Raw genomic sequence first — 26030 nt, 5'->3', positions numbered from 1 at the left:
CAACCAGTGTAACTCTACATCATGTACAACCAGAAGAATGAGAAGCTATACTCCATTAATGTATGATATGTCAAAATGCATTTTATTGTTATGTGTAACTAATTAGAATAAATAAAAAATGTTTTTAACTGTTCTTAGGATAAATCACAGGAGTGATATTATTGCACTAAAACTTTGAAATATATAACTATTTCTATTCATGATCAAACTGATACTCTAAAAGATTTTGTAATTGCACGAAGCGTAGATAGACTCTGCATTCTGATTTTAGAAATAGTGTGGAGCATGACCAGGTGGAATAGGCAAGAAGGAACAGGAAGCAGGTTATTGCGATTCTTCTGGCGTGAGATGTGTTTGTTGACTAGAGGCAAGAACTATAGAGAAGGAAAGGATTCTACTAAATATTTAGGACTTGACAGACAGATCAGTCAGTGGACATGAAGGAGGAGGGAATGAGGAAGCCTAGAGGATGTCCCTGTCTTTTTGGAACATAAGAACTGATGGAAAAGAATAGGCTTGAGAGAGAGGAAGATGTCGAGCACATTTTGTGCCACACCCGTAATGTCTAGCACAGGAGCTAGTGCATTGAAGGTACTCAATAAATGGGAGTTGAAGGAACACTGTGCATGCATAGACAAATGAATACTGCAAACAATGAATCTAAGTTCTTATTTCATTTTTAATTTGTTCTTTTTAGTTATACATAACAGTAGGATGTATTTTGACATACCATACACACATGCAATCTAACTTTCCATTCTTGTGGTTGTTACACTGGTCCTGTATTCATATATGAACATAGGAAAGTGATGTTCAATTCATTCTACTGTCTTTCCCATTCCCATCCCCACTTCCCCCCATCCATATTCCGATTTTCCAGAGTCACAGCATTTGTTTGTATACCTAGAAGTTGATTTATTGTTTTGTTTTGTTTTTACTTCCTCTAAGATTATTTTAAAATCAGGACTTGTGAGAACCAGAAAATGAGTGAATTAGGAAAGAAATTGTGGGAAGGAAGACAATTCAAAGCCAAAGCTCAGGACTTCAGATCAATTAGATACTTCCTTCATAAAATCAGTTTAGAGCTTTACGCAGTCAACCAAATGTCAAGTTACACAGATTTATGAACTTCCTTAAATAGTCAGCAGCTTCTGAATTCAAGCTGCTAAAGTATCATTATCTCTGATTTGGAATGAGGAGATGGTTCCACTCCCCTCCCCTCCTGGTTCATCAGTGAGAGACTGAGCAGATGGTTCCTCACAGTGCTTTGCTCTGAACTGTAGGTCTCTCTGATTGAACCCATGTGGTGGCCTGTATTTGAAGTTCAACACTGCTGCTGGAAGAATCCCTCAGCAGATTTCTGTTGCCAGCTGCTCTTTGGGTCCCATGTACCTGAATTACCTGATGTGTTCTTATATCAATTTTTTTCACTTTGGGTTACAGCACTTCAAGTGTCTCATATTCCCTGAAGAGAAAAGCCATGACTTCATTTCCTCTGTAATTTCCCCCAGGCAGGTACAATGTTTAGCATCAAGGGTGAGTTCAGCAAAAACTGATGACTGTTCAATTGTAATGACTAAGTGGATGAAAAGTGATGGTTTTTAATGTTCAATAAAAGATATCATGTGTCTAGTCTTAGGAAACAAAATGTTTATTGAAATGCATGTAGATAAATTACCACCAGCACAAAACTGTTAATGGAGTTTTCAACGTGAGTTCGTTTTACTCTTAATATGAAGTGAGGCTTTGAAAGTCCATTGTCCCATAGGAAAAATATTATATTTTTCTGTTCAGATAAAGTCCTTTAAAAAAGCAAATCACTTTTGAATGGTCTTTTAAACGTCTCCAGCCTATGAATATATAACAAAACAAAAGAATATATTAAAAAAGATATAATTCTCTGTTTAAAAAAGAATTAAATATGACTGATTTGGGGGTAATATACATGAAAACATACTCAGGCATTTGAAACTCTAAAATTTTCTCCTATTTTATTAGTACATACAAAAATATTTATGAAATAATAAAACCCAAAAAAGCAACAAAATAAAATGACAAATAATCATAACAAGGCAAAAAAAAAGCCATAGTTTTATTTTTATATATTTAGGAAATAAGTCCAAATGTTATCTCCTCAAATAAGCAATTTTTAAAATAACTCTGATTTCAGTAATTTGGGAATACAGTCTGATGTGAATTTTTATTTTTTCATTGAAGCCCAAATATCCTTTTAAGAATAATTAAAATTAAAAAATACAGTAAAGGAAGATAGGAAAAGACTTTCAGAAAATGTCTGAAACATTGTGTGAGTCCATAGAAATTAACAGTTATCACTCTACCATCTCTGAGAAAAATGATTTATTCATCTTCTATTTCAACATCATGTTCTGGCCTGACCTGTTTGGCACCCCCCAGGTGATGTTGCTGTCCATCTGTAATGGAGAGTCTGTTGAATGGGATTATCTTCATGGTGGTTTTCTTCATGGAATACCAGCGGCTTTTCCAAGTGGCCCAAATAATTCCATTATCATAACCATTAGGGGTAGATGCTTTTGAGTAAGTGCCACCTAAAAAGAGTAGTGGACACACAAATCATTACTCTTGCATTTGCTTCCCTCAGACAGTCTAAGAAGAAATGTCTACTGTGATGTGCATTGCCAGTTTCATCAAGTTTGCAAGTGTTATCTATTAACTAAAAGTGTCTCTAAAGATTCCTAAAATCTCAATTTATAATTAAATTTAGTATTTGACAATGCTGTCTATCTGAAGCATGCTTCATGGTCACAGCCATTCTCTAAATTTATTCACTGCTAATAGAGCCAGAACAAAGTTCCCTACTTGGTCTCTCTCTTTCCCTAAGCTTCACCATCCTGGACTCAGCTATTATGGACAGTCTTTCCTCAGGCTGGTTAGAATGCAGGATCCCCAAGATTCCAGATCAGGTAGTCTGTGGTTATGGGACAACACGATTCTACTGGTTCATTGAAAAGAGGTTTTAGAAAATGGTTCTGGAATGTTATTTTCATCTTTATTATAATCTCTATAGTGACTAGATTAATTTGCCTTCTTGTTCCTAGGTACCAGAATTCATGATTTTGTAAGGGGATGGTTGAGTCTAATACTGGAGTGGACTAAAGTCTGTCTACATGGCTACCCTGAGTCATATGGATCAAGCACCTTCCTAGAGAGTTTCTTCCAAACATAGTTTCTCCTGGTGCAAAGATATATTGGTTTCTCCAAGTAAAAAAATAAATAAATAAAAATGTTGGGAGAAACCAAGTTACTTTAAAGAATCTTTGAGAAGATTTAAAGTTGGCTGTAGGACAATGGCTACTAGAGATAAGGCTGCTTATAAGTAGATGAGATGAGTAGCCATATTCTATGTTTGCTAATGAATCCTTTAGGATCCATTTGTAGGGCCTCCCCAGGCATAACTGCTGAGCAGTAAGTCAAACCAGTGGTCCAAATCATTCCACCCTTATAGAAAACATAGCCTACCCCATCCTAAAATAAGTGTCTACAAACCCTAAGCATGACTTTTCTCATGCATTCATGAATCCTTGCCCTTAATAGTACTTTCCTTTCCTTCATTCCACTTCTTTAGACACTTACCCACTGTTCACTGGTTGTATCTGATACATATAATTCACGGGAAGCTGAGCCAGGCTAATGTGCTAATAAGTACAAATATGGTAATGTTAGCCCATCCAGATCACATATATGGTATGTCTAAAGGAGATACTGTAACCCAAAGTTTCAAGTCTGATGGTGATAGTTTTAGGTATAATGACAAACCACTGGGTATTTTGCAGTAGGTGGTTGTCCTATTTTATGCACAGTCTTGGTATTTTCCAATTCTGGTTTCAAATAAAGACCTATATGATAAAAGACCTACTATCCTTACAATTATTCCTCTTTACTTTGTATCTATTTATTACACTTTGTAAAATGTACATATTCTACACTCACTTGGAACCTAAGAAAGAAAGCCGTACCTTGGTAATAAATTCCATTGAGGTGGCCAGCATGACACTTGTTCATCCACCAACCAGATCCATCCTGTTCAGCACAGTTGCCTTCGAATTTATCATTGTCATTGTCCCAGGTGCTGAACTGCATACCATTGTGGGATGTGAAAAACTTGTCACTAGGATCATCACCAAAATCAAAGCCATCGAAGGCATCCCCAGCATCTCCACCAATGAAGTAGGCATAGGTCAGGCGGTATTTGTCAGTTTCAGGTCCCACCTTGAACATGGCATAATCTGCAGTACTGTGAAGAAGGAAATAGAGACATCACATCCTAAGCCTCCTCAGGAAGTTCAGAAGGTCCTGTTTCCCTCAGGCAGCTGCTTTGTCACTTTGTTTCTTAAGACAAATAGGCACATTGAGAAGAGTTTTCTACAAATGTGTGAACCAGTTCAGAGTTCAGCAACTCTGCTCAGGAAGGGTCTAGAAGACTTCAAGGAGTCTCAGTGAAAAGTAAACACTTCACTTATTTGAATGCTTTTTTACTTATAGATAGGTTCCTAATAAAACCAAAATTTGACTAATTTCATATTTTCCCTTTCTATTTTAGTATTTAGCCTTGCATACAATGCTATCATAGATCACCCTAATGATCTGATTATGAGCATGAGTTAATGCTCAGGAAGGAGATACAGCTAGTTCCCTTACCCATTCATACCACCTGAAGGGTAAGGTCTAAACAGGGTCTTCTTTCCCAAGGCAGTAGGGCAGAGGCAAGAAGGAGGGCTATCTAGGACATCATAGAAACTAAGCAGTACCTGTGTAGTCCACAAAAAATGAGCTACAGGAGTCAGAGAGAGATTCTCCACTGGGAAAAATTGGGAAAGAAATCAAATTCTATGGAGTGGAGGGAATAATGAGTCTCAGGAATGAACAGAGATTTCCAGAAAATATTTTATCTTCTTCCCTAATCTACAATACTAGGAAAAAGGGAGATGATCTTATAGGAAAAAGTCTACTGACTATAGTACTTTCATACCACCTGAAGAGTTAAAAAAAACAACTATAACAAATCTTTGTGTTTAGAGACAGAATCTGTTTCATTATTCCATAAACATAGTAAGATGGTTGAATGTTTTTATTCACTTGAATTAGGTCTACAAACTCAAAATTCTCAGGTACCTCTAAGTCTAGAGAGGGCTGTAGATCACCAAGGGAGCCAGCTGATTTTATTTTATGATAACCAAGGAGCTGACAGAATGAGTGGTTATTAAACAAATGGGAAATCTAAAGAGGCTGAATTCACTTTCATTCAGGAGACTCATGAAGTCAAACTTCCTGAATTCATAACCCACCTCTACCATTTACCAGCAATGTTAGTTGATAAAGTGGGATTAATAATGATACCTGCTTTTGGGATGGTCATTTTGATTAAATTAGATTTAATATCATGCTCATTTTCTGGTACCTATTAAAATCTCAGCAATTAGCTATTGCTCTGAATGTTTCCAGGGTAAGTAAATTATACAAAAACATTCAGATCCATTACAAAGAGAACCTTCCTCTTTGGACTGCCCAAGAACCAAACTGTTCCTCACATATACCAGGCTGTTTTTTGCCATCCATCTATTGAGAGTTGGAAAGGGCACATGTATGGATGACCTCTACAAAAAAAAAAAAAAATCCTTAAAGTTCTTTCTGCACAGTACCTGGTTCTGCCATTCCAGTCTTCCAATTGCACTCTGAGTGCATACGGGATTTGAGACTGTGTGCTTATCAAGTGAATCTTCTCATTTCCCAGCCAAAACTCAGTGGTGCCAGTAGGAGAGAGATGGCCAAATCCTTCTTTATACTGAATCCAGTTCTTCTTGAAATCCACACTGCCGTCCAGTCTCTAATTACAGAATGGCACAAGGGGAGAGAACAGATATTGGTGCATGTCAAGAAAATATCATCAACATCCTGTCAAAAATATGGAGGTTATAAGTGTATTGACTAGCAATGAAGTGACATGGGCAAGATGCCTTGGTTTCCTTATCTATCAAATCGGGCTTTTTAGGGTTGCTGTGAGGATTTCATGATAGATATTAATGAAACACTTTAAAGAGTGCTCAGTACATGGTGAATTCTGAACTAGTGGTAGGTTTTTTTTTTTTTTTTTAAAAAAAAAGACCCCTGGAGGACTTCAGAACTCGAGCTAGACATTATTGATTCCATGTGCTGATGGTGGAATGCAGCCCTCTGAGTGCCCCTGCACCAGTAGTTTAACAGTGGCAGGAAGTAAATAAGGCAAGGGAGCCAGGATCCTCAGTGGCTCCCAGTGACTGGCAGAGGCCACAAGAGGCCTTGGAGTAGCCCACCTGTATCTTCTGGGGTGGGGGCTCTTCTTCTTATGATGGCGGTCCTTGGTCTTAATATATCTGATGAAAGAGGTCTCTTCTATTTTTTTGTGACCAAAGGACTTTGCTTATGTGCCATCATAAATCTGCAGCAGTGATACCAGCCATATTGAGTGAAAGCCAAGACACTGAAACCACACTGCCTGGATTCAAATCCTCACTCTGTTACTTATTACTTATGTGATTTGGGGCAAGTTACTCTACCTATCATCCTCAGTTCCCTCCTGAGGGTTAAGTAACTTAATGTTCACAAGGTACTTTGACAAGCATCTGTCATATGGCAGCACCAATGTGTACATTTATTAAACACAGATGAAAGGGGAAAATTACCTTCTGTAGCACAGTCCATCCATTTCCAGAGCCATCAATTTCACAGTAGACCAAGAACTGCTGCTTTGCTTTCAGAGGCTTGATGAAGTAAAGGCCACTCTCTTTGGCTCCCTTATTGGCAATGTCTTGACAATCTGAAAAGGGAAAATAAGAAACATTTACTGTGGTTTTAAATCCAGGTAAGATTGTGCTAGCCTCAAAAATGAGATGAAATGAACCTGTTTTCAACTCTTCATTTCCCAAGAGGAATATAATTTACATTATGTACATTCTTACATCATCAGTCCTTTCAAACTATTGTTTGCTACTCAAGAATACTCTATACTATTGGAATCCTTAGACACTTTAAGAGCTAGATACTCACTAGGCAAGGAGCAGCATGCCTATAATCCTAGAGACTCAGGAGACTGAGGCAGGAGGATTGCAGATCTAGACTAGCCTCAGCAACATAGCAAGACCCTGTTGAAAGAAAGAGAGAGAGAGAGAAAGAGAGAGAGAGAGAGAGAGAGATAGAGAGAGAGAGAGAAATGAAGGAAGAAAGAAAGAGGAAAAAAAGGAAAGAAAGAAAGAGGGAAAGAAAAGGAGCTAGAAGGGTTGGAGATGTGGCTCAGTGGTAAAGTGCCCGTGAGTTTAATTCCCAGTACTTCCCCACCCCCCAAAAACAGGAAGGCGGGGAAGAGTGGAGGGGAAAGCTAGACACTTTCTACATTATTCCTATACATTCCCTTTTACTTTGTCTATTTGCTTTGATGAACATGATCCCAATATAAACCTCTCATTTACCTTTCCCAGTTGTATCATAGATTTGTACTGTGTCTTTGCAAGGCTCCTGGCACTTGGCTTCAAGCTGGGCTACTTTCTGTTTCAGGTTAAGGATCTTCTGATTATTTGAATTATATATTTCCTGCAAAAATCTACAAAGTAAACAACGAGATAATAAAAGATAAGCATTCCTTTCGTTGGAGTAACTTTGTATTTTCTCTTAGAACTACTATCTTATTTTCTTAAGACTTCCCTTTTGGGGAAATTTGCAAAATTATGTTAATAAATTGAAATGAATTAAAATGCTAAGCTTTTTGGGCAAGGAAATCAACTCCACACCCGCTTCCCCAAGTAATAAAAACAGGAATACAATTTTTTGCCAGAATCTTTTTATCCAGAAACAGACATAAAGTCTCAACTCTGAACACAAATAACAAAGTCCATATCAATATACAAAGGTCATCACTAAGTGGTCGTTCTGATTTTCAGTTTATGCTTAAAGGAGAGCAGGTAACAGCCACGTGAGATGGGCCTGGTTAAGGGAGACACCTCCTGGCCATTTGGAAGCAGGGACAGTTCTGCTCAGTAATTCCCATGTGTTGTTGAAGCGTTATCCATTTTCACCTGGTAATCTACCAAGGACCTATTAATGGGCTTCCATCTCTAACTTACTTGCAAAAGGTATCTTGGGTATTACCATACATAAAATATACAACTAGACACTTTCCTATCTTTCTTAGTGTTTCCAGTTACACAGGTCTGGAAAAAGCTTGGGGGAAGTAAAAACGCTGCTTTTGCAGTTTCTCACAGGGTTGCTTATAAATATTCAGAAATGATAGAAAACTATCTACTGTGCATAAACCTCTGTTTCTAACTTTGAAAAACAGAAGGGAAGAAAAACTCTTGGACCACCCTCTTTCTCTACTCTTAGACAATTTCTGCACAATGGTCTTCTTAACTTCAATGATGGGCAGTCATAATGCAAATTATATTGGTGACAATAAACACAACAACAGACTTCTGATATCAAAAAGAGGCAAAAATCTCTCCTGGGCCACTTCTTCCCAGACATCATAGATCTCAGTTTCTCAGAATTTTGAGATCAATTTTCTTTAAAAAATGGTGAAGAAACTACAACTTTATCTGAGATTCTATGGTTAGAAAGTTTATGTGACTCTAGGAAGCCAGGAACAGGTATTTTATTTCCACATGATAGGATGAAAATACATAACTGTAGGTTCATTGTGCCAGGATCAACACATTGCTTTACAATGTTTGTTAAGTCTCTTAAGATATTTCTTTTCTGACTCCCCTTCAATATAATTTACCTTAGTAGTCATGATCCTTCTTATGACTCTGCTTGATAATTTCTTACCACTGACTTGTTGACATTTTTATAAAGAGAATTTTAATTTCAACACCCAAATGCCCATGTGTATGATTTTTACACTGTAAGACCAGTAGGGGGTGAGGGACATTTAGATTTTAAACATTTAAATATATTTAGAACACCTTTCTCCAATGTAATTATTAGAAAGCAATTACTGGGACTGGGGATGTAGCTCAGTGCTTGATTGCTTGCCTAGCATGCACGAAGCCCTGAGTTTGATCCCCAATGAAATAAATAAAAGCAATTATAATCCACTATAATTCATATTGCACACACACAAAAAACCTCCCAGCTCATTGGGTCAAAGACAGACATAATGTCAACTGGACATTTAAAATGAAAAAAAAAAAGATTAAAAAGACGTTCACTGAAACATGTTATAGTAATCAAAACTAAATCTGTCTTGGAGAGCAAAGGAAAGCCAAAATGCTTACCGAATACTAGCGTCATGTGTTAGAATGGATGCTTCGTATTTCATAATCTCTTCTACCATCTTCTTGGAATTCTGGGTGGCAGTCTCTATCATATCTGTAAGAGGAGACCAAAACCAGAAAATAAGCAAACAAAACAACAACAAAAGAACTTCTTGAACAATTTTCTCAGGTGGCCCCTAGTCCTTAGTTTCTCACTTGGCTTTTTTGGCTGATCTGGATTATAGCTGATCTGGATGGCTTTGATGAGTTCTTTGGCTTCTGTTGTTTTGTTTTCAACTTGATTTAAGATGTCTTCCAAACTCTGCAGGTCCTTGTCTACATTGCTTTGGTAAGTAGATAGGAAATCTGCGATGCCACAGGTAGTTGGACAATAACTACCCTGCAAACAGAAGCAGCAAGGGACCAGACATTTGAACAAGAGCAACACTTAAAACCTATCCATTAAAAAAAAAATTAATAGGTCAACGATATTTTTAAAACATTAAACGGTATTTGTGGAAGAATTGCTCCTGTTTCCTCCCCTCTCCAACAGAACGCAAGAAACATAAACGCTACTTACAAATCTTTCATCTAAGATGCAGCAGTTGTCTCTGGTAGCCACATACTAAAAGGAGAAAAGTACGAAATGTCACTAGTCACCATTTGCTTTCTTATGTTTCGGCTTTCTGTTTAAAAGAAGGTGTTTTATGAACAGCACACTTACTGCCAGGCATGCTGGAGAGAACAGGAGAAGGCTGGAGAGGTACAGAATTAAACTCCGGGGTTGTAGGGACAAACCCATGATGCCTGGGGCGCCTGGCGCTTCGAGCCCTGAACTGTCAGCGCTGTGAACTCCTGGGCTCCCCCTGTGCCTTTATATAAGGTCCAGGGCTGGCCGCGATGGCTACTGGAGGGAGCTGATCACGGGGTCTCCTTACCGGAAGGGTGGGCACCTCTTTCCCGTCTCTTTTTCCTCCTCCTGGCCCCAACCTGTGCTCAGTCAGGTTCCCAGATTTTGCACCCCGGTTTAAGCTCCTCCTTTTTTGGCCCAGCTCAAACTTCTCCCTGTGATCCAAAAATCTCCCAGAGCAGGTGAAGCTTTAGCCACTGTTTTGGGGGGGGGGGGGGTGAGGCGGGGAGCTGCGTGTTGCAACCTCTTCCCGTAGGCAGCAGAGAGAGCAAACACAGATCCCAAGTCCACCCGAGCAAACTCTGCCTGTCCTTAAGATGGGGCCTGCCGCCATAACCTAAATGACCCACAGACCTTTCTTAGCCCAGGGATGAGGTGACAACATTCTCTCTAACCTGCGGCTGTGGCAGGACTTTGCCTCCCACCATGACCCAATTCAGTAGTCCCAGGATGAATGACACTGGAAAGGGCCTTCTTGTCCCTCTGGGTTGACTGTGACCCTCTGACCTCCATTCTCAATGAGCTCTTGAGCTCGACTTGTCTCTTTGACTGGTAGAACCGGCTGCCACCAAGGGAAAATGAGCAAAGAGCCCGCTTGTTTTTCCTGAGGTTCCATCTGGTTACCTCTGGATGCAGAGGCAGGGGCTAGGAAAATCTTTCTCCCTGACTAGAAGCAAAGCTGAAGGAAAAGAGGCAAAATGCGATATTAGAAAAGGGCCATCATCTCTGCCCTGTCGCTAGAGCTTCTTTGTGTATTGGGAAAGGACATCCACCATCAACTATTGATAATTTATAATCGTGCATTATCGCTATTATTGATGTCCCTATTTTGGATTATCCCTCATTCCCTCCTCTGACACCAATTAAATTTTTTTTTTTTTTTGTACCAGGGATTGAACACAGAGGTGCTTAACCACTGAGCCACATTCACAGCCCTTTTTATTTTTTATTTTGAGAAATAAGTTGCTGAGGCTGGCCTTGAACTTGTAACCCTCCTGAGTTACTGGAGTTACAGGCATGCTCCACCATTGTCCGGCTAAATTTTGATAAACCATAAAAGTGGGAGAAATATGTTTAGCATGAAAGAAATACTAACATTTTAATGTTCTAATCTAATTCTTTACAAAGGAAGCTTATGTTTTGATTTGAAAACAGATAAATGTTCACATTCTATAGCTAATCAATAATTATCAAAATAAAGTGTATCTACCAAAATCAGATTTACCTTTCTTTGTTCCTTAATATTCCCCTCTTACTATTCAGTTAATGCAATCATATCATCATATCACGTAACTAATTAAAAGTCTGCTACCTGATCTCCCTTCCTTCAGTCCAGTCATTCCTCCAAACCATTTGGCGGTGTTTTTTGTTTGTTTATTTGTTTGTTTTGTTTTGTTTTTTGTTTTTTGTTTCTGGTACCAGGGATTGAACTCAGGGGCCTTCAAGCACTGAGCCACTTTCCCAGCCCTTCTTTATATTTCATTTAGAGAAGGGTCTCAGTGAGTTGCTTAGCGGCTCACACTTGCTGAAGCTGGCTTTGAACTCATGATCTTCGTGCCTCAGCCTCCCCAGCTGTGGCATTATAGGCATGTGCCACAGCATGTGCCACACCCGGCTCCAACCATTTGCTAATCTTCCTATAATGTAGCTCCAATTATGACATTCATCTGCTCAAAAGCTTTCAGTGACTCCCTACTTCCCATCATAGTGAATGTAAATATCATAAATGTCTCCTCCTATCCTTGCTGTTTTTTCTCTCTGGATCGTATTTCCTATACCTTCTAGTCTAACCAAATTGAATCACATAACATCTCCTTATTGTGCACCATATGGTCCTATCTGTGATCAAGGTTTTCATTTTTCAATGTAGCTCCTTCTGCCCGTTTGGGCTTCAGAAAGACTGCTAGCTCTCTGGCTGTCACAATTGTACATGTCCTTAAAATTTGTTTTATGATTCCCCCCTCCCCACCCCACCCGTGCCAAAACCTTGGGAGCAAGCTCTACCTCTTTCATAGCATTGATAGTGACTTTGTGTTATACACATACATGTCATATTGATCTCACTAGATTTAAACTCATCTTTATGGCCACAGCAACTCATATAAAAATATTTAATATTTATCTGATGACTTCAATTGGGCTGAAAGTCATTCTTTGAAGTTTAAATTTCTAATACTTCTCAGAACTCCTAAGCCACAAAAATAAGCAACAAAGGTAATGATTAAAGAAATGATTGACTATCCATATGGATGAATATGAAACTATCTTTTAAGTGAATGAGGAAACTCTAATTTAGTCACATGGAGCAATATCCAACATATTGTTAGGAAAAAGGAAAAAGCATTCTACCATTTGTGATTTTTAAAGACAATAGAATGTATCAACATACATGTGAGCACTTCCATTGGATGGACTTTTCAAGAGTGCAGGTCAATTTTAGCCAGTGTTTATCTCTATGGAAAGGTATGGGGTGAGATGATGATGGACAGGGTTGGGAGAAATTCTTCATTACTCTGTATACTTAGTATCTTTAGAATTTTGAACATAGTCACATATTATCTACTCTAAATTTGTAATGAAAATCTGCAATGATTGATCACTCACAATGATTTGTTTTCTGTGCTAGTGATTACATGATGATGATGATGATGATGATGATGATGGGTGCTGGTGATTGAACCCAGGGCTTAGTGTATGCATGCTAGGCACATACTCTACACTGAGCTAAACCCCACACAATTCCTCTGATTATTTTTTGATTTGAATATAAAAGATGACTTAGTTTTTTGCCTTTGATTTTAAGGAGAATATAATCCAATTGGAGAGTACAGACATTAATTGGTAAGGGTTCTGGAGTCCACCTGCCGGGCTTTGAATCTCATCTCCACACCTTACTAGCTGTGCCACTCAGTACAAGTTACTAAACCTCTCTTGGTTTTATAGTCCATGTTGGTAGAATGGAAATAGTGCTTTTAGGGGTAAGAGGGAAGTAAAGGGGGGCATGAGGTAGGAAAGACAGTGGAATGAGATGGACATTGATACCCTAAGTACATGTATAAAGACACGAATTGATGTGAATATACTTTGTATACAACCAGAGATATGAAAAATTGTGCTCTATATGTGTAATATGAATTGGAATGCATTCTGCTGTCATATATAACAAATTAGAATTAAAAATTAGTGCTATTATTTACTTATTTGGACTGTTCCCAGGATTCAATGGGATAAATACACTGAATGCATTGTCTGATTCACAAAGAATATTAGGTGAATGTTTATAAGGTTTATCAATTACTGAATGGTTTAGATATAAAATTTTTATAAATAGTAATTTCATTTCATACCATTGTAAGAGTGATCATTATTGGTATATTTGGTTCATGGGAAATGAGTTGTTCAAGTTGTAGAAGTTCTTTTTAATAAATCATCTGTGGCAACTAACTATAATCTATGATGCCACCTAGAAAAAGGAAAACTTGATTGTCTAATTTAGATGGAAATTACTTAAACATTCACTCCACCAATCACAGATCAAATGATGATAGAACTAGATTGCATGCCTTAAGAGAAGTCATACTTTTATCAGTAACAGTGTTTAAGCAAAGTTTGTTCAGACAGAGCATGTTGTCATTATGGATCTTCTTACTGAAGAACATAAAGTATTGATATATTGAATCTGAGGTTATGACTCATTCAGCCACAGGTTGGGTTTTGAACTTCTTGACTTCATACAATTTCTTTAGAAGCATCAATGTATATAATATGCCAAAGGTTGATAGGTAGAGGAAATAAAAATTCTTATATCATTTTAGATTTGGAATACTTGCATTCTTTCCTTTTTACTGACTTGGATTGGAATTTGAGGTGCATGGTCAGAATTTTAGGAAATAGATTTATTTTTTAAACCACAATCTCAAGTTCTAAATTAGAATAATACTAAACAAGATGATTTTTGAGAAAAAAAGTGGCCAGGAGTGATTTAGTGACCTACTTTGGTTCTGCATTGTCTAGTATCATTTAGGTTTATTAAATTTTAACTAGTTATTCTCCTCCATGTTTGAACCAACTTTTTCTTTGATAAATGATTAATGAATTCCAGGAAAGAAGAATATTTCTTAAATCCAATTTACTCCACTTGTAGGTTTGTTTCCTGAGAAAATAGCATACGTATTATTTAAGCCAACACAATAATTTGATTTGTTTCACAAGTCAGTGGGTTTATTTATCAAAGTAATAATTTTTGAAATTCCCTAACATCCAACTGTGTACTGATTTGAAGATACATCTACTACTAATGGTCTTCCCGTAAATTGATAATTCCCTCTCTGAGTCCCTTGCCTGTTTTGCTTACCTCTGCTCCAGAATATTTGCTGAATTTGAATTTGATTATGGAGAGTAAGTTCATCTGTGAAGATGACTTGTTTACCCAGTGATAAATGATATAGACCTTCAGGACTGATAGAGTCACTGATTTGGAGCATATTCTTCATGCTAGATGTGTCATGCTGCAATTTAGTTCTTTGTGTTTTGTGCATTCATTCATTTACTCCTTACAATGAGCTTTGGAGGTAAATATGATCTTATGAAGGAGAAAAGAGAGTCATACAGAGGCTATATGACATAGGCAAGGTCACTGTGCCAGAACAGGAATTTAATCCCAAGGGGCCCAAGATCATGTAACCCAACACCTGAGCCTTCAGCTCAGCTTCAATCATGAAGCACTTAATTTAAATTGGTACAGAGATACAGGGTATTATAAGAATCGAAGTATTCACTGATGGGATAGGTTTTAGCAGCATTTATAGATTTTAAAAAGTAGTGTGTGTGTGTGTGATTACATGAACATGTATTTACATTTATTTATTGTCTGTCTCTTTCTGTGAGTTAAAGTTCACCATGATCTTTTACAGTCCTTCACGAATCTACATTTTTATTGTTTTATGATTAGTTTGTGTTTTCAGTTCAATTTTAGAGTAAGTGGTTTTCAATGCCAACTCATGGTTCAAATAGAGTAGGACTCCAAGAATTATCTTCTTTCAGTAGACTAAGGGAAGACACATATTTTGGGTAGTCCAAAAAAGCTCAAATCAATTCTGACAACAAAACATTTATTTAGCTAATAAGTAAATAATGTATAGACCTAACCTAAATTTACAGCTTTATGCCTTAGAATTGATTTTTCTTCAACTAGACAGAAAGAAAACAATCTGTTGGCACGTTGAAAACCAGTCCACCCTAATGGCAAAAATATCCCATCTAGGGCAACAAAGTTGTCAGTGAGAATATTTGCTATGTGTACAAAAATAGCACATGGAAAGTGAAATTGAAGATGTTTTGTTTGGAGTCTATGAACAATGTGCTTTTAGTTTCACTATATAAGTCAAAGACCAAAAACACACATGGAGCACAAGGAGGATGGACTCCCTCTCTAGGGCTAAGGCAGTAGTTGAAAGGGCCAAGTTATATTCACAAGAATGTGCTCTAGAAAGAAAAGAATCATGTAGGCCTCTGAGGAAAGATACAGGCCTACAGAAAAAATGGACTGCCCTCTGTTTGTGGAAAAGTCTCATGAGTTTGTCATGAACTATCTTTGCAGAGAGAAAAATAAAAAGAAAGTAGATATTCCTAAAGAAGAGCAGGTAAGTAGAATGGAAAATTTTACCACATCCACAAAACAATTCATCTTTTCTTACTTAATGTCCATATTTGCTTTACCCTGCAACCTTGAATGAGGATCAACAAAACATTTATAAGATTTGTATCTATGTTTTAGGGAAGTTTATTACCTTAATGTGATTTGCACTATAGTTCTTTCAAAGTTATATCCATACAGAACGGACGGTGTACAAAAGCCAACTTTTTATTGGCATCTTGAAGAACCTTGCTTCATCCTTGAAAAGTGACATATTTTAGCCTTCTTCAAACTGAGATGCTGTGTATGCTTTACCCTGAGTGGTGGGGCCCTGTGACCTCCACTCGGGTAAATAGAGATACGATTTGCAAAAACAGATAGGTCCAGAGCCCAAATATTTACTCAGTGTTTTGCAAGAGAGACTAGAGTGTTAACCATACTTGGTTGATAACTGCTGTGGCTGTAGTTTGCAGAAGAATAGCCTGACTGCACACAGACTAAGGACAAGCTCATCACTGAAAAAACCAAGTCAGAATTTGGAACACTGTGTTTCATCTTTTACAAACAGCTCAGAGGAAATTCTGTTTAGTAAGATCCAGGAAAACCATTGCTTAATCATGCATCCCTAGAAGTCAGATATCAGCATATCAGCACTTCCTGTGGATCTCACCTACTATGTTTCATTAGGTTAATTTCCCCATTAGTATGTCATTTAACACTATTTTATCTCATTATGGGTATTAAAAGTCTCCTTCATCACACCTCTCTTTATAACCTTTTGATATGGTAAGGTACCTTTAGCTATGAACAGAAACTACATAAAATTATCCTGATAAAATAAAACTTGATCAAATATGTACCCCAAAATTTGGTTGCCAGGTAACTGTATATCATCCTACATAGTGTTCCTCTGCTGGATGCTCAAAGTATATTTATATATACTTATTGAATATGAAATATATATTTATTAAATATGAGATATATAAATATATATTTATATATCATTATTGATTAGGAAATATATATATATATATATATATATATATATATATATATTATTGAATATGGACTAGTTGTCAGGCCTTGTTCAATACAATGAACAAAGACCTAAGTTCACATTTTAGTGGAAAGAAAGAGGCGATAATCACAATACTATATAATGTCAATTGGTGAAATAGTTATGAAGAAAAATGGGGGTAAGGGAGTGAGAGACTGGAGCCTGGAGCAGGTGCTATTTCAGGTAGGGTGGTCAGGGAAGCACTGATGAGGTGACATTTGCTGGGTTTGCTGCATGTGCTGCTCACCACTGCCACCTGCAGGCCACTTTGTATCTGGAGGTGGGCAATCCAAAACACCCCCCACCCCCCCACATTCCACCCCTGCCACACACACACACACATATTTGGGGTTATCAGAGATGTGAACATTCTAAATAAGTGACAGAGTGAGAAAAAAATATACTAAAAGAGGGACCTTGTGAAAATTAGCCAGAAAATACTGTGAAGGTCCATCAAAATCTCCAAGGAGATTGAGGTGTAGGTCGGTGGTAAAGCACTTGCTCAGCATGTACAAGTCCCTGGGTCCAATTTCCAGCACAAACAAAACACACCTCCAAGACTCCCTATGTCCTGTGCAATAAATATAAACTTCTCAATCTTGTTTTTTATTTAAGCTTTTCAGAGGAAAGTGTGTATATATGTATATGTGTGTGTGTGTGTGTGTGTATATATATATATATATATATATATATATATATATATATATATATATATATGTTTGTTCACCTTATCTTCTAAACTGGATTGTGGTGTCACAAGCTCATGAAATTTTAAATTAATATAATCATGTAATTATACATTAATTAAAATAAATTTTATGTAAACTCCATGAAAAGAAGAAGGATTTGGTGGAGCGGGGATTGCTGGGAATTGAACCCAGGGCCTCATTCATGCTAGGCAAGCCCTCTACCAACCAAATGATTCCCCAGTCCAGGAAGGATTTTTTCATTTGCTGTTATCTAAAACACTTAAAACAGTACACTCAGTAAATACTTGCTGAAGGAGTGAAATGTATTTTACTAAATTATAACTAACTGCTAAGTATTACTGAAACATAAAATAAAATGTTAAAGTGAAATTGAGACAGAAACATAAACATCTAGCTGTTTCTAAGAGCAGTCAAGTTTATAAATTTCTAAACAAATTATGTCTGTCAGGAAATTATTCTTCGTGGTACAATCTGTGCACAGAGATAGCAAGGCAATCAGATATCATAGCATGGGGCAGTTACAAAATTGGTGGCATATAGTCACTTGATTGGCATCAAGAGGGGATGTCACATGTATTTAATCTTTACAAAGCAAAAGCAAAACTATGTAACATTTTAAAAACAGCCAAGTTTGAATGATATCCATAAAATAAGCCAATTAAATCCCAGAAAGCCACAACACTAAGAAAAATTTTGGTCATTGTTTCTCCTGATTTGCTCTATGAAAGTATAAGGAGAGAAGGCCACACAGAGACCTCTGAAGTACTGTGGCCTGCCTGGAACAAGTGGAACTTGGCCAAACATTTAACAAAGGTAAATGAAAATTCTAGAAGATGGGGGTAATAGGGGAGTTTATAGCACTTTATTTTGGAGCTCCGTTAAACATTTGTACTAATCTAAGATGTAACACACAGGACTATGGCTAGAGTGGATCATAAAGAAAGCCAAGCGACTTCACCTGTCCTTTTCCAGGTGTCTGTCTTGTGCCCATGCTTTAGCCTGGTTCCCTCAGCTGTGCCCAAGTTGGCATGTGGGCCATGATGGAGCACTGCTGCAGGTTATTGGTTCACCAATCCCACTCCACTGCTCGCTCACCTGGAGTTTGCTAGTGGGAATGGGCCTAACTGTGGCTGGACCAGCATCTGCACCAGCACCCCTCCCTACTACTCCCTACTTGTTAAATGGCCCCTTTATCAGTTCAGGAATCCCTCTCTAATTCCCACCCATCCACCATGGGACAGGATGAACATACAAGGTAAGGTCTGAATGTCTGATCTGCCTAAAGTATTACTTCCACCAAACTGAAATGTAAACTTTAGATATAACCAGAAATCAGACAGAGCATCCAAAGATAGACTTAGGAAATAGCTTTGGGAGAGAATTATGGGATCAAATACAAAGTAGCTGACTAATTTAAAAGTGGTTTTATAAAGCAATGTAATGATCTAAGGATAATATTTTATTTTTATATTTATTTTATATTAGAGTTTCTTTGACGTCACTATTTCTTAAAATGTTCCTTAGCCCTCATTTCCATTATGTGGGTTAGACCCCAATTTCCTTAATCAGACACCTATAGCACCAAGAATTAAAACCAAGAATCAACAAATGGGATGAATTCAAACAAAAAAAGTTTTTTCTCAGCAAGAGAAATAATATGTGAGGTGAATAGGGAGCCTATATTCTGGGAACAAACTTTTACCCCTCACACATCAGATAGAGCTCTAATCTCTAGGGTATAAAAAGAACTCAAAAAGCTAAGCACCCAAAACCCAAATAACCCATTCAACAAATGGGCCAAGGACCTGAACAGAGACTTCTCAGAAGAGGATATACAATCAATCAACAATTACACAAAAAAAAATGCTCACCATCTCTAGCAATCATAGAAATGCAAATTAAAACTATGCTAAGATACCATCTCACTCCAGTAAGAATGGCAGCCATAATGAAGTCAAACAACAACAAGTGCTGGCGAGGATGCAGAGAAAAGGGTACACTTGTACATTGCTGGTGGGACTGCAAATTGGTGCAGCCAACTTGGAAAGCAGTATGGAGATTCCTTGGAAAGGTGGGAATGGAACCACCATTTGACCCAGCTATCCCACTCCTCCGTCTATACCCAAAGGACCTAAAAACAGCATACTACAGGGACACAGCCACATCAATGTTTATAGCAGCACAATTCACAATAGCTAGACTGTGGAGCCAACCTAGATGCCCTTCAATGGATGAATGGATTAAAAAATGTGGCATATATACACAATGGAATATTGTTCAGCACTAAAAAATAACAAGATCATGCCATTTGTAGGGAAATGGATGGCATTAGAGCAGATTATGCTAAGTGAAGTTAGCCAATCCCAAAAAAACAAATGTCGAATGTCTTCTCTGATATAAGGGGGGTGACTCAAAATGGGGTAGGGAGGAAGAGCATGGGAAGAAGATTATCTCTAGATAGGGAAGAGAGGTGGGAGGGAAAAAGAGGGAGAAGGGGAATTGCATGGAAGATGGAAGGAGACCCTCATTGTTATACAGAATACATGTATGAAGATGTGAGAAAAAAAATAGAGTCACCTTAGATTGGGTAGGGAGAAGTGATGGGAGGGGAGAGAAGGGATGGGAGGGGGAAGGAAGGATAGTGGAATGAAGTAGACAGTATTATTGCTGTGTGTATACACGTGACTGCATGACCAATGTGATTCTGCAACCTGAACACTAAGAAAAATGAGAAATTATATCCCATCTGAAAAAAAAATATTCCTTAGATTACTCTCTTATTTTTGTTACAAAATATGAGTGAGGCTGGGGACATAGTTCAGTGGTAGATTGCTTGCCTGCGTGTGCAAGGCCCTGGGTTTGATCCCTAGAGAGAGAGAGAGAGACAGAGAGACAGAGAGACAGAGACAGAGAATGATCTCAGCCCCTTTCCAGATCTGTGGAATCAGAGGGGCTGCTAGTGGATTCCTGAAACCTGTACTAATATTAACAGACGTTTGCAGATAATCACTGTGTACAGTGAAGCAAGAGAATGCTGCCTTACACAGCTCTGGGGAATATCCACACCTGCTTTACACAAGGAGTTCTGATTTCTGTTGAGTAATTTCTATCTTGTATAGCTCCTCCATGTTATATTTAAATCTAAAGGCAGGTTGAAATAATTTCTTGTTGCAAAAAAGAATTTCTCTTATCAGCTCCATTTCTTTCCGTTAAAAATTAGATTTGGGAAAATTCAATAAATTGATATATGACTTTATTTACAAGCATTGCTTCAATGCTGCCAGCAGCATAGACTGGTGACCAGCCCTAATGCCTCTATAGCAGAAGCCCTTGTATCTAGCAGGGGCTCAAAAAATTGGTTGAAGCCATTCAAGCACTTGATAGAAACAGAATAGAAAAAAACTTAGAGTAAAACGGAATTGGGAGGTGGGCAGTGGAGAGAAAAGATGATTCTGAGGAACAAAAAATTGAAGACTATTACCATAACTAGGAAAACGAGAGGAGAAATTCGTCTGGGGGGAACAAGAAAATGAAGAGTCCAGTTAAGTGTGGGTGGTAATGAGACAGATAAGAAGCTGAAAATGGCGCTTTGGGAATGAGAACTGGTGGTGGGTCAATGGAGGAAGAGAGCTGCTAAAGAGAAAATAGTGTAAAAAGCCCCTGATGACAGAAGTCAGACCTGAATTTAACAGAAGGGATGGAGATGGAGCTCAGTAGTAGAGTATATGTTAATATCTACTCCCCCCTGGCCCTAGGTGCTCATCCCTAGCACATAAGCCCACACTCATGAAAGAGCTAATAGAAAGGACAGTAAAGGAAAGACTGACTGTCACTCCTTCACCCCCTACACCTACTTATACAAAGACTTTCAGATTTCCAAAAGGAAATCCCTTGGACATGATTTCACCTGTGCTTTGGAATGCTTCCAAATTTTAGAATAATAAAAAATATTTCATGTATATATGCATGTTGGATAATACATCTGATAATACAGAGTAAATGGTAGTTGTTTCAGATTCTGTGGAGCCAGAGTGGGTATGCTGTCCAGTAAGTAGATTTTGTTAATTTTCACATTCTATGAGATGAATCTCATAGTTGTACTGAATTTCCTGAGATGTTTAGAGGAATCTGCTGGATAGTATAGTGACTGGACTTCATGTAGCATAGCCTTATCTAGATGTGTTTGGTTACATAGAGCTGGTGACCAGAATATCCTCTCCAATATTTAATGTCATTGCGCCATCTGCTGGTGGAGTTATTTTACCGTTAGACAACAATAGGCCCTTCTAAACAACACACCTATTAACTCACACTGCTGCACAAATTCTTGGAGGTCAAATATCCTCCCATGCATTCTCTTTGTATGTGCATGAATTCTTGTCTGCATATTAGATCTTTCTGCTTTTGTCTGATGATGGGATGGTGAGGTAAGTGTTATATTCAGTATCAGTCATCAACTTTCCAAACGGTTGGTCAAATCAGAACCTCAAAGCTCAGAATTTGGGTGTGTGCAGGCATCCAGAGACTTGGGCATCAATCTGGACCTGGGAGAGTCCTGGATTGCCTGTGCATTTGGAGAGACTTCCAATCTGGTCGTCAGGATGTATATAAATGACCCCAAAATGCCTCCTTATATAGGAGGCTGTTGCTTTCTTCCCAGATTCACTCAGAAACCTGTGAACAGCCAAGTCAGTTTTTACACATCCAGGTGCTTGAAACAAAGCCCAAATAAGCAGACTTTTAACCAATTACAGCTTCTTACCTTATATACCTTGAGAAATTGCACCTGCATCTGCTTGGTATAGATAAGATCAACTTTGTATGGATAAAACCCCTGTTTTCAACTGCTGCCCTTTGGAGCTCATTGGTACAGAGGTGCCTGCAGGGCTGTTGAGGAACATCATCTAAATATGGAAGTTCCCTCTCTGATCCTGTTTTCTCTCCCCACTCTAGGAATTTCTTGCCCTCTTCACCTTAGAGGCAGTGGCTGCCGCATACAAACCTGTCAGAGTGTGGGAGGCCATCCTCCTACCTCCCTGGCTGGGCGAGAGGCACTTAGGCACATCTCTGTGTCCAGAGCTTTCCCCACCCTTCTCCAGGTCCGAGGGCTTGTCCATGCAGAGGCGTGTCTGGCCACTACCCCAAAGACCCAATCATTGCCCCTGACCTTGGGACACTGCCCCCCTTAATCTTCATTGGATGGGATTTTCCCCAGAATTTTTTGTTCCCCAATAAAAGTCAACTCCCTGGCGTGTTCTCTCTCTCTCACTAGCCTCTTCAGTAAACCTCGCTACCATAATAGGTGGCTGGAGGCTGGAGCTAGGAGAAGCGATCCTGGAGCTGGTTTAAAGGTAATTAGAGTCTGTCTCTTTAATTCAAAACTCCCTAGAGATTTTTCACGTTCTGAACCTTCATTTATGAAGCCGGTGCTGGCCGCGGGCGAAAGTCAAAGTGTTGCCCAAACAGAGCTCATTGCCTGCTACTCCTGCTTTGTGATCATGTCCTTTTCCTTTATTGGCTCTCAGACACTCAGAAAAACTCTCTACATCGGATGCAAAAGGGCTCACCTCCGCAAGGACAAAGAAGTGACCATCTTAAACTGAGACAACTCAAGTTGTTCACACGGTCATGACCATAGTCATGCTCTGGGCCTTTCTTTCAGTTACTGTTGTTCTCCTCCAGAAAGCGACACTATTTCTGAAATAGGGACAAACAGGATTTGGTGCCCCTAGTTGTCCCTTGTCAGAGTGTGCTGGGGGTCTGGTCACAAAAGGAATGAGACCTTGAGATGTGTTCCACCATGTAGCTGTTGCATCTATCTATGCTCTCCTAAGGACAAGCCATACAAGCTGTAGGTAAGATGGTAGAACTTTAGTCTGAACCTGAGTTTGGTCAAAGGCCTTTACATTTGTGGCATTGAGTTATGGGTTGGAGATAAAGTGGGTCAAAAGCTCGTGTATTGGAAAAATGACATTCAATGCAGGAATCCTCAGATTTGAAATGGTTAGATTTTGAGAACTGTAATTAATCATTTAAATGGATGACTAGATGGTAACTATAGGCAGGTGGGGCATGGCTGGGAGGTGTGTCCTTTGGGAGGTGTGTCCTTGGGGACTATATTTTGTCCCTGACTACCATGAACTGATCAACTTTCCTCCACCATGCCCTTCTGCCATGATGTTCTGCCTCACCTTGGACCCAGAGCAGTGAAGTTGGCCTACCATGGTCTACAACTCTGAAACGATGAGCCCCAAATAAACTCTTCAACCTCTTACTAATTGTTCTTATCAGGATTTTTGTTACAACAACAGAAAACTAATAGACTTCACAAATGGAATACATGAAGGGTAGCACAATTTGAAGGGACATTTAGGCCTGAGAAAGGACATTGAGAGACGGAACCTGAAGCCCAGGAGTTCCACATTTGAAAGACTCAAAAGCTTCACACATTTTCTAGTGAAGTCCACCTTCCCCTGTATGGTTGAATGTAGGAAAACAGCTTTCCCCTTCAATGGTTAATGATCAGACTTACTGATCTCATTTTGCCAGCACCACTGTTTTACTCAGCTATTTTTGCTGCTGTGACCAAAACACCTAATAAGAACAATATAGAGGAGGAAAAGTTTTATTTGGGACTCCTGGTTTCAGAGATCTCAGTCCACAGATGGCCAACGCCATTGCCCTGGGCCCTGGTGAGGCAGAACATCAAGGCAGAAAGGTGTAGAAGAGGAAAGCAGCTCAGCACATGGAAGAGAGAGAGAGAGAGAGAGAGAGAGAGAGAGAGAGAGAGAGAGAGAGAGAGAGAGAGAACTCCACTCAAAGGCATAGTGACCCACCTCCTCCAGCCACACCCTACCTCCCTACCTGCCTAGAGTTACCAAGCAGTTAACCCATTCAAGTGAATTAATGCACCAATTAGATTAAGGTTCTCGTAACCCAGTAATTTCACCTTGAAACTTTCTTTCAATGTCTCACACATGAGCTTCTGGGGGACACCTCATATTCAAACTATAACAACCACTGACCAGCCCCATGATCCTGGTCTATTATTTTGTTTATCTATGCCTAAATTCCCTTGTTTGTAAAATGGAGACAATAATGGTACCCAATTCTCTGGGTTTATTGAGACAATTAAATAAAATCAATTAATTTTATTTAACTGAGGCAGTTTAGCATGATAGCTGAGCACATGGGTCCTGGAACCAGACTGCCTGGGTTTCACCTCCAGCTTTATGACTTATTTCTACCTGTCTGAACTTGGGAAAGGCACCTGTTTCTGTAAGTTCAGTTTCCTTAACTGTAAAATGGGGATACCATTACCCTTCTAATAAGGTTGTTTTATATAAAGTGTTAATAAGCTGGTCTGGTGCACTCCTGTAATCCCAGAAGTTGGGGAGTCTGAGGTAGGAGGATTGTGAGTTCAATGCCATCCTCAGCAACTTAGTGATGCCCTAAGCAACTCAGTGAGACCCTGTCTCTAAATAAAATATAAATTAAAAAAAGGACTGAGGATGTGGCTCAGTGGTTAAGTACCCCTGGGTTCAGTCCCTGGTACCAATAAATAAATAAGTGTAAAAAATAAAGTGTTAATCAATGTAAAATATTTAGAACATCACAGAGCTGCTTATTTAATTATAAAAATAAAGCTCTTAGTTTCCGGTAAGTAGTAAGAACTCAGTAAATGATAATGTTATTAGTCACATAACTGCCCAGATAATTTATAAATTTATTAGTCATCCTGTAAAGAAAGAAATATTGGTTGTTTTCTTCTTTTATTATAAAATTATAGGGCTTTTGACTTAAACTTTTGCATCTCCAAATTCAATCCAGGAAGTGACAGGATCAAGGGACCAGAAAGGACTAGAAAGAAAGACAAATGTATTCATAGAAATAAAACAACTCAGACGGTGTTTTTAAAAGGACTAGCTCCCCTTTTTTCCCAATTAAAACTTCTGAGCAAACTTCTTTTGCATCCCTCTTGTCCCTAGAAAGAATCTTTGCAGTGGTCCTCTCCCAAGGGATTTATAACCATAAGAAAACCAGGTATTTTGCCATTCTGGTTGGAGAAACAAAACTGGCCTAGACATAATTCCCTGGCTCCTTGGGACAGAAGTTGAGGGAATCCCATCTCTGTTTTATTGGATTTTCCCTTCTCAAACGCAGGATTTGGAAGAGGATCTTTGAATTGTTGGTGCACCCTCCAAAGACAAGACGAGGCACAGAGCCAGCAACCCTTTGGCCTTGTCTTATGATGGTTGTTAAAAGCACTAAGCGTCCGGGGTGCTTGCAGGGATCCACAGAACTGCCCCTCTCCGGCCCCCTGCGGGTGAGCGCGCTGGGTCGACCCCCCGCCCGCGAGGCGGGCCCCGCCAGTAGGGGGCGTGCGGGAGCTGCGCTCCCTGGGCGCTGTCCGTCCCAAGGGGGCGAAGAGCGTTTCCTACTGCGCTTCTCCGCG

General features: G+C 38.9%; 1 protein-coding gene across 2 annotated transcripts; it reads right to left on the bottom strand.

Moving 5' to 3' along the window:
* Positions 1 to 1630: 1630 nt before the first annotated feature.
* Fgg (fibrinogen gamma chain) lies at positions 1631 to 10145 on the bottom strand. Of its 2 annotated transcripts, XM_046459115.2 has the most exons (10): positions 9988 to 10145; positions 9844 to 9888; positions 9480 to 9663; positions 9285 to 9378; positions 7482 to 7612; positions 6699 to 6832; positions 5679 to 5863; positions 3996 to 4273; positions 2398 to 2567; positions 1631 to 1850 (listed from the first exon to the last, which is right to left on the bottom strand). In XM_046459115.2, exons 1-10 carry the CDS (start codon positions 10063 to 10065, stop codon positions 1836 to 1838), a joined length of 1314 nt encoding a protein of 437 aa, XP_046315071.1. In that variant the 5' UTR covers positions 10066 to 10145; the 3' UTR covers positions 1631 to 1835. The 2 variants fall into 2 exon arrangements, with proteins under 2 accessions (XP_046315071.1, XP_046315070.1); XM_046459114.2 differs by lacking the exon at positions 1631 to 1850 and having other exon boundaries at positions 2063 to 2567.
* Between the last annotated feature and the right edge of the window lie 15885 nt (positions 10146 to 26030).

This window comes from Marmota monax, unplaced genomic scaffold, assembly GCF_021218885.2.
Source record: "Marmota monax isolate L192 unplaced genomic scaffold, Marmota_monax_Labrador192_F-V1.1 WCK01_AAM20220418_F8-fsc00002, whole genome shotgun sequence".
Classification (NCBI taxonomy): domain Eukaryota; kingdom Metazoa; phylum Chordata; class Mammalia; order Rodentia; family Sciuridae; genus Marmota; species Marmota monax.
Note: the sequence above shows the minus strand (reverse complement) of the source record. Positions and strands in the feature narration are given on the sequence as shown.

Coding starts and splice junctions, on each gene's coding strand:
- Fgg (XM_046459114.2), bottom strand. CDS start 10,065: ATGGGTTTGTCCCTACAACCCCGGAGTTTAATTCTGTACCTCTCCAGC. Junction 6,833..7,481: donor CTATGATACAACTGGGAAAG/GTAAATGAGAGG, acceptor TTCCCTTTTCAG/ATTGTCAAGACATTGCCAAT. Junction 2,568..3,995: donor CAATGGAATTTATTACCAAG/GTACGGCTTTCT, acceptor TACTCTTTTTAG/GTGGCACTTACTCAAAAGCA.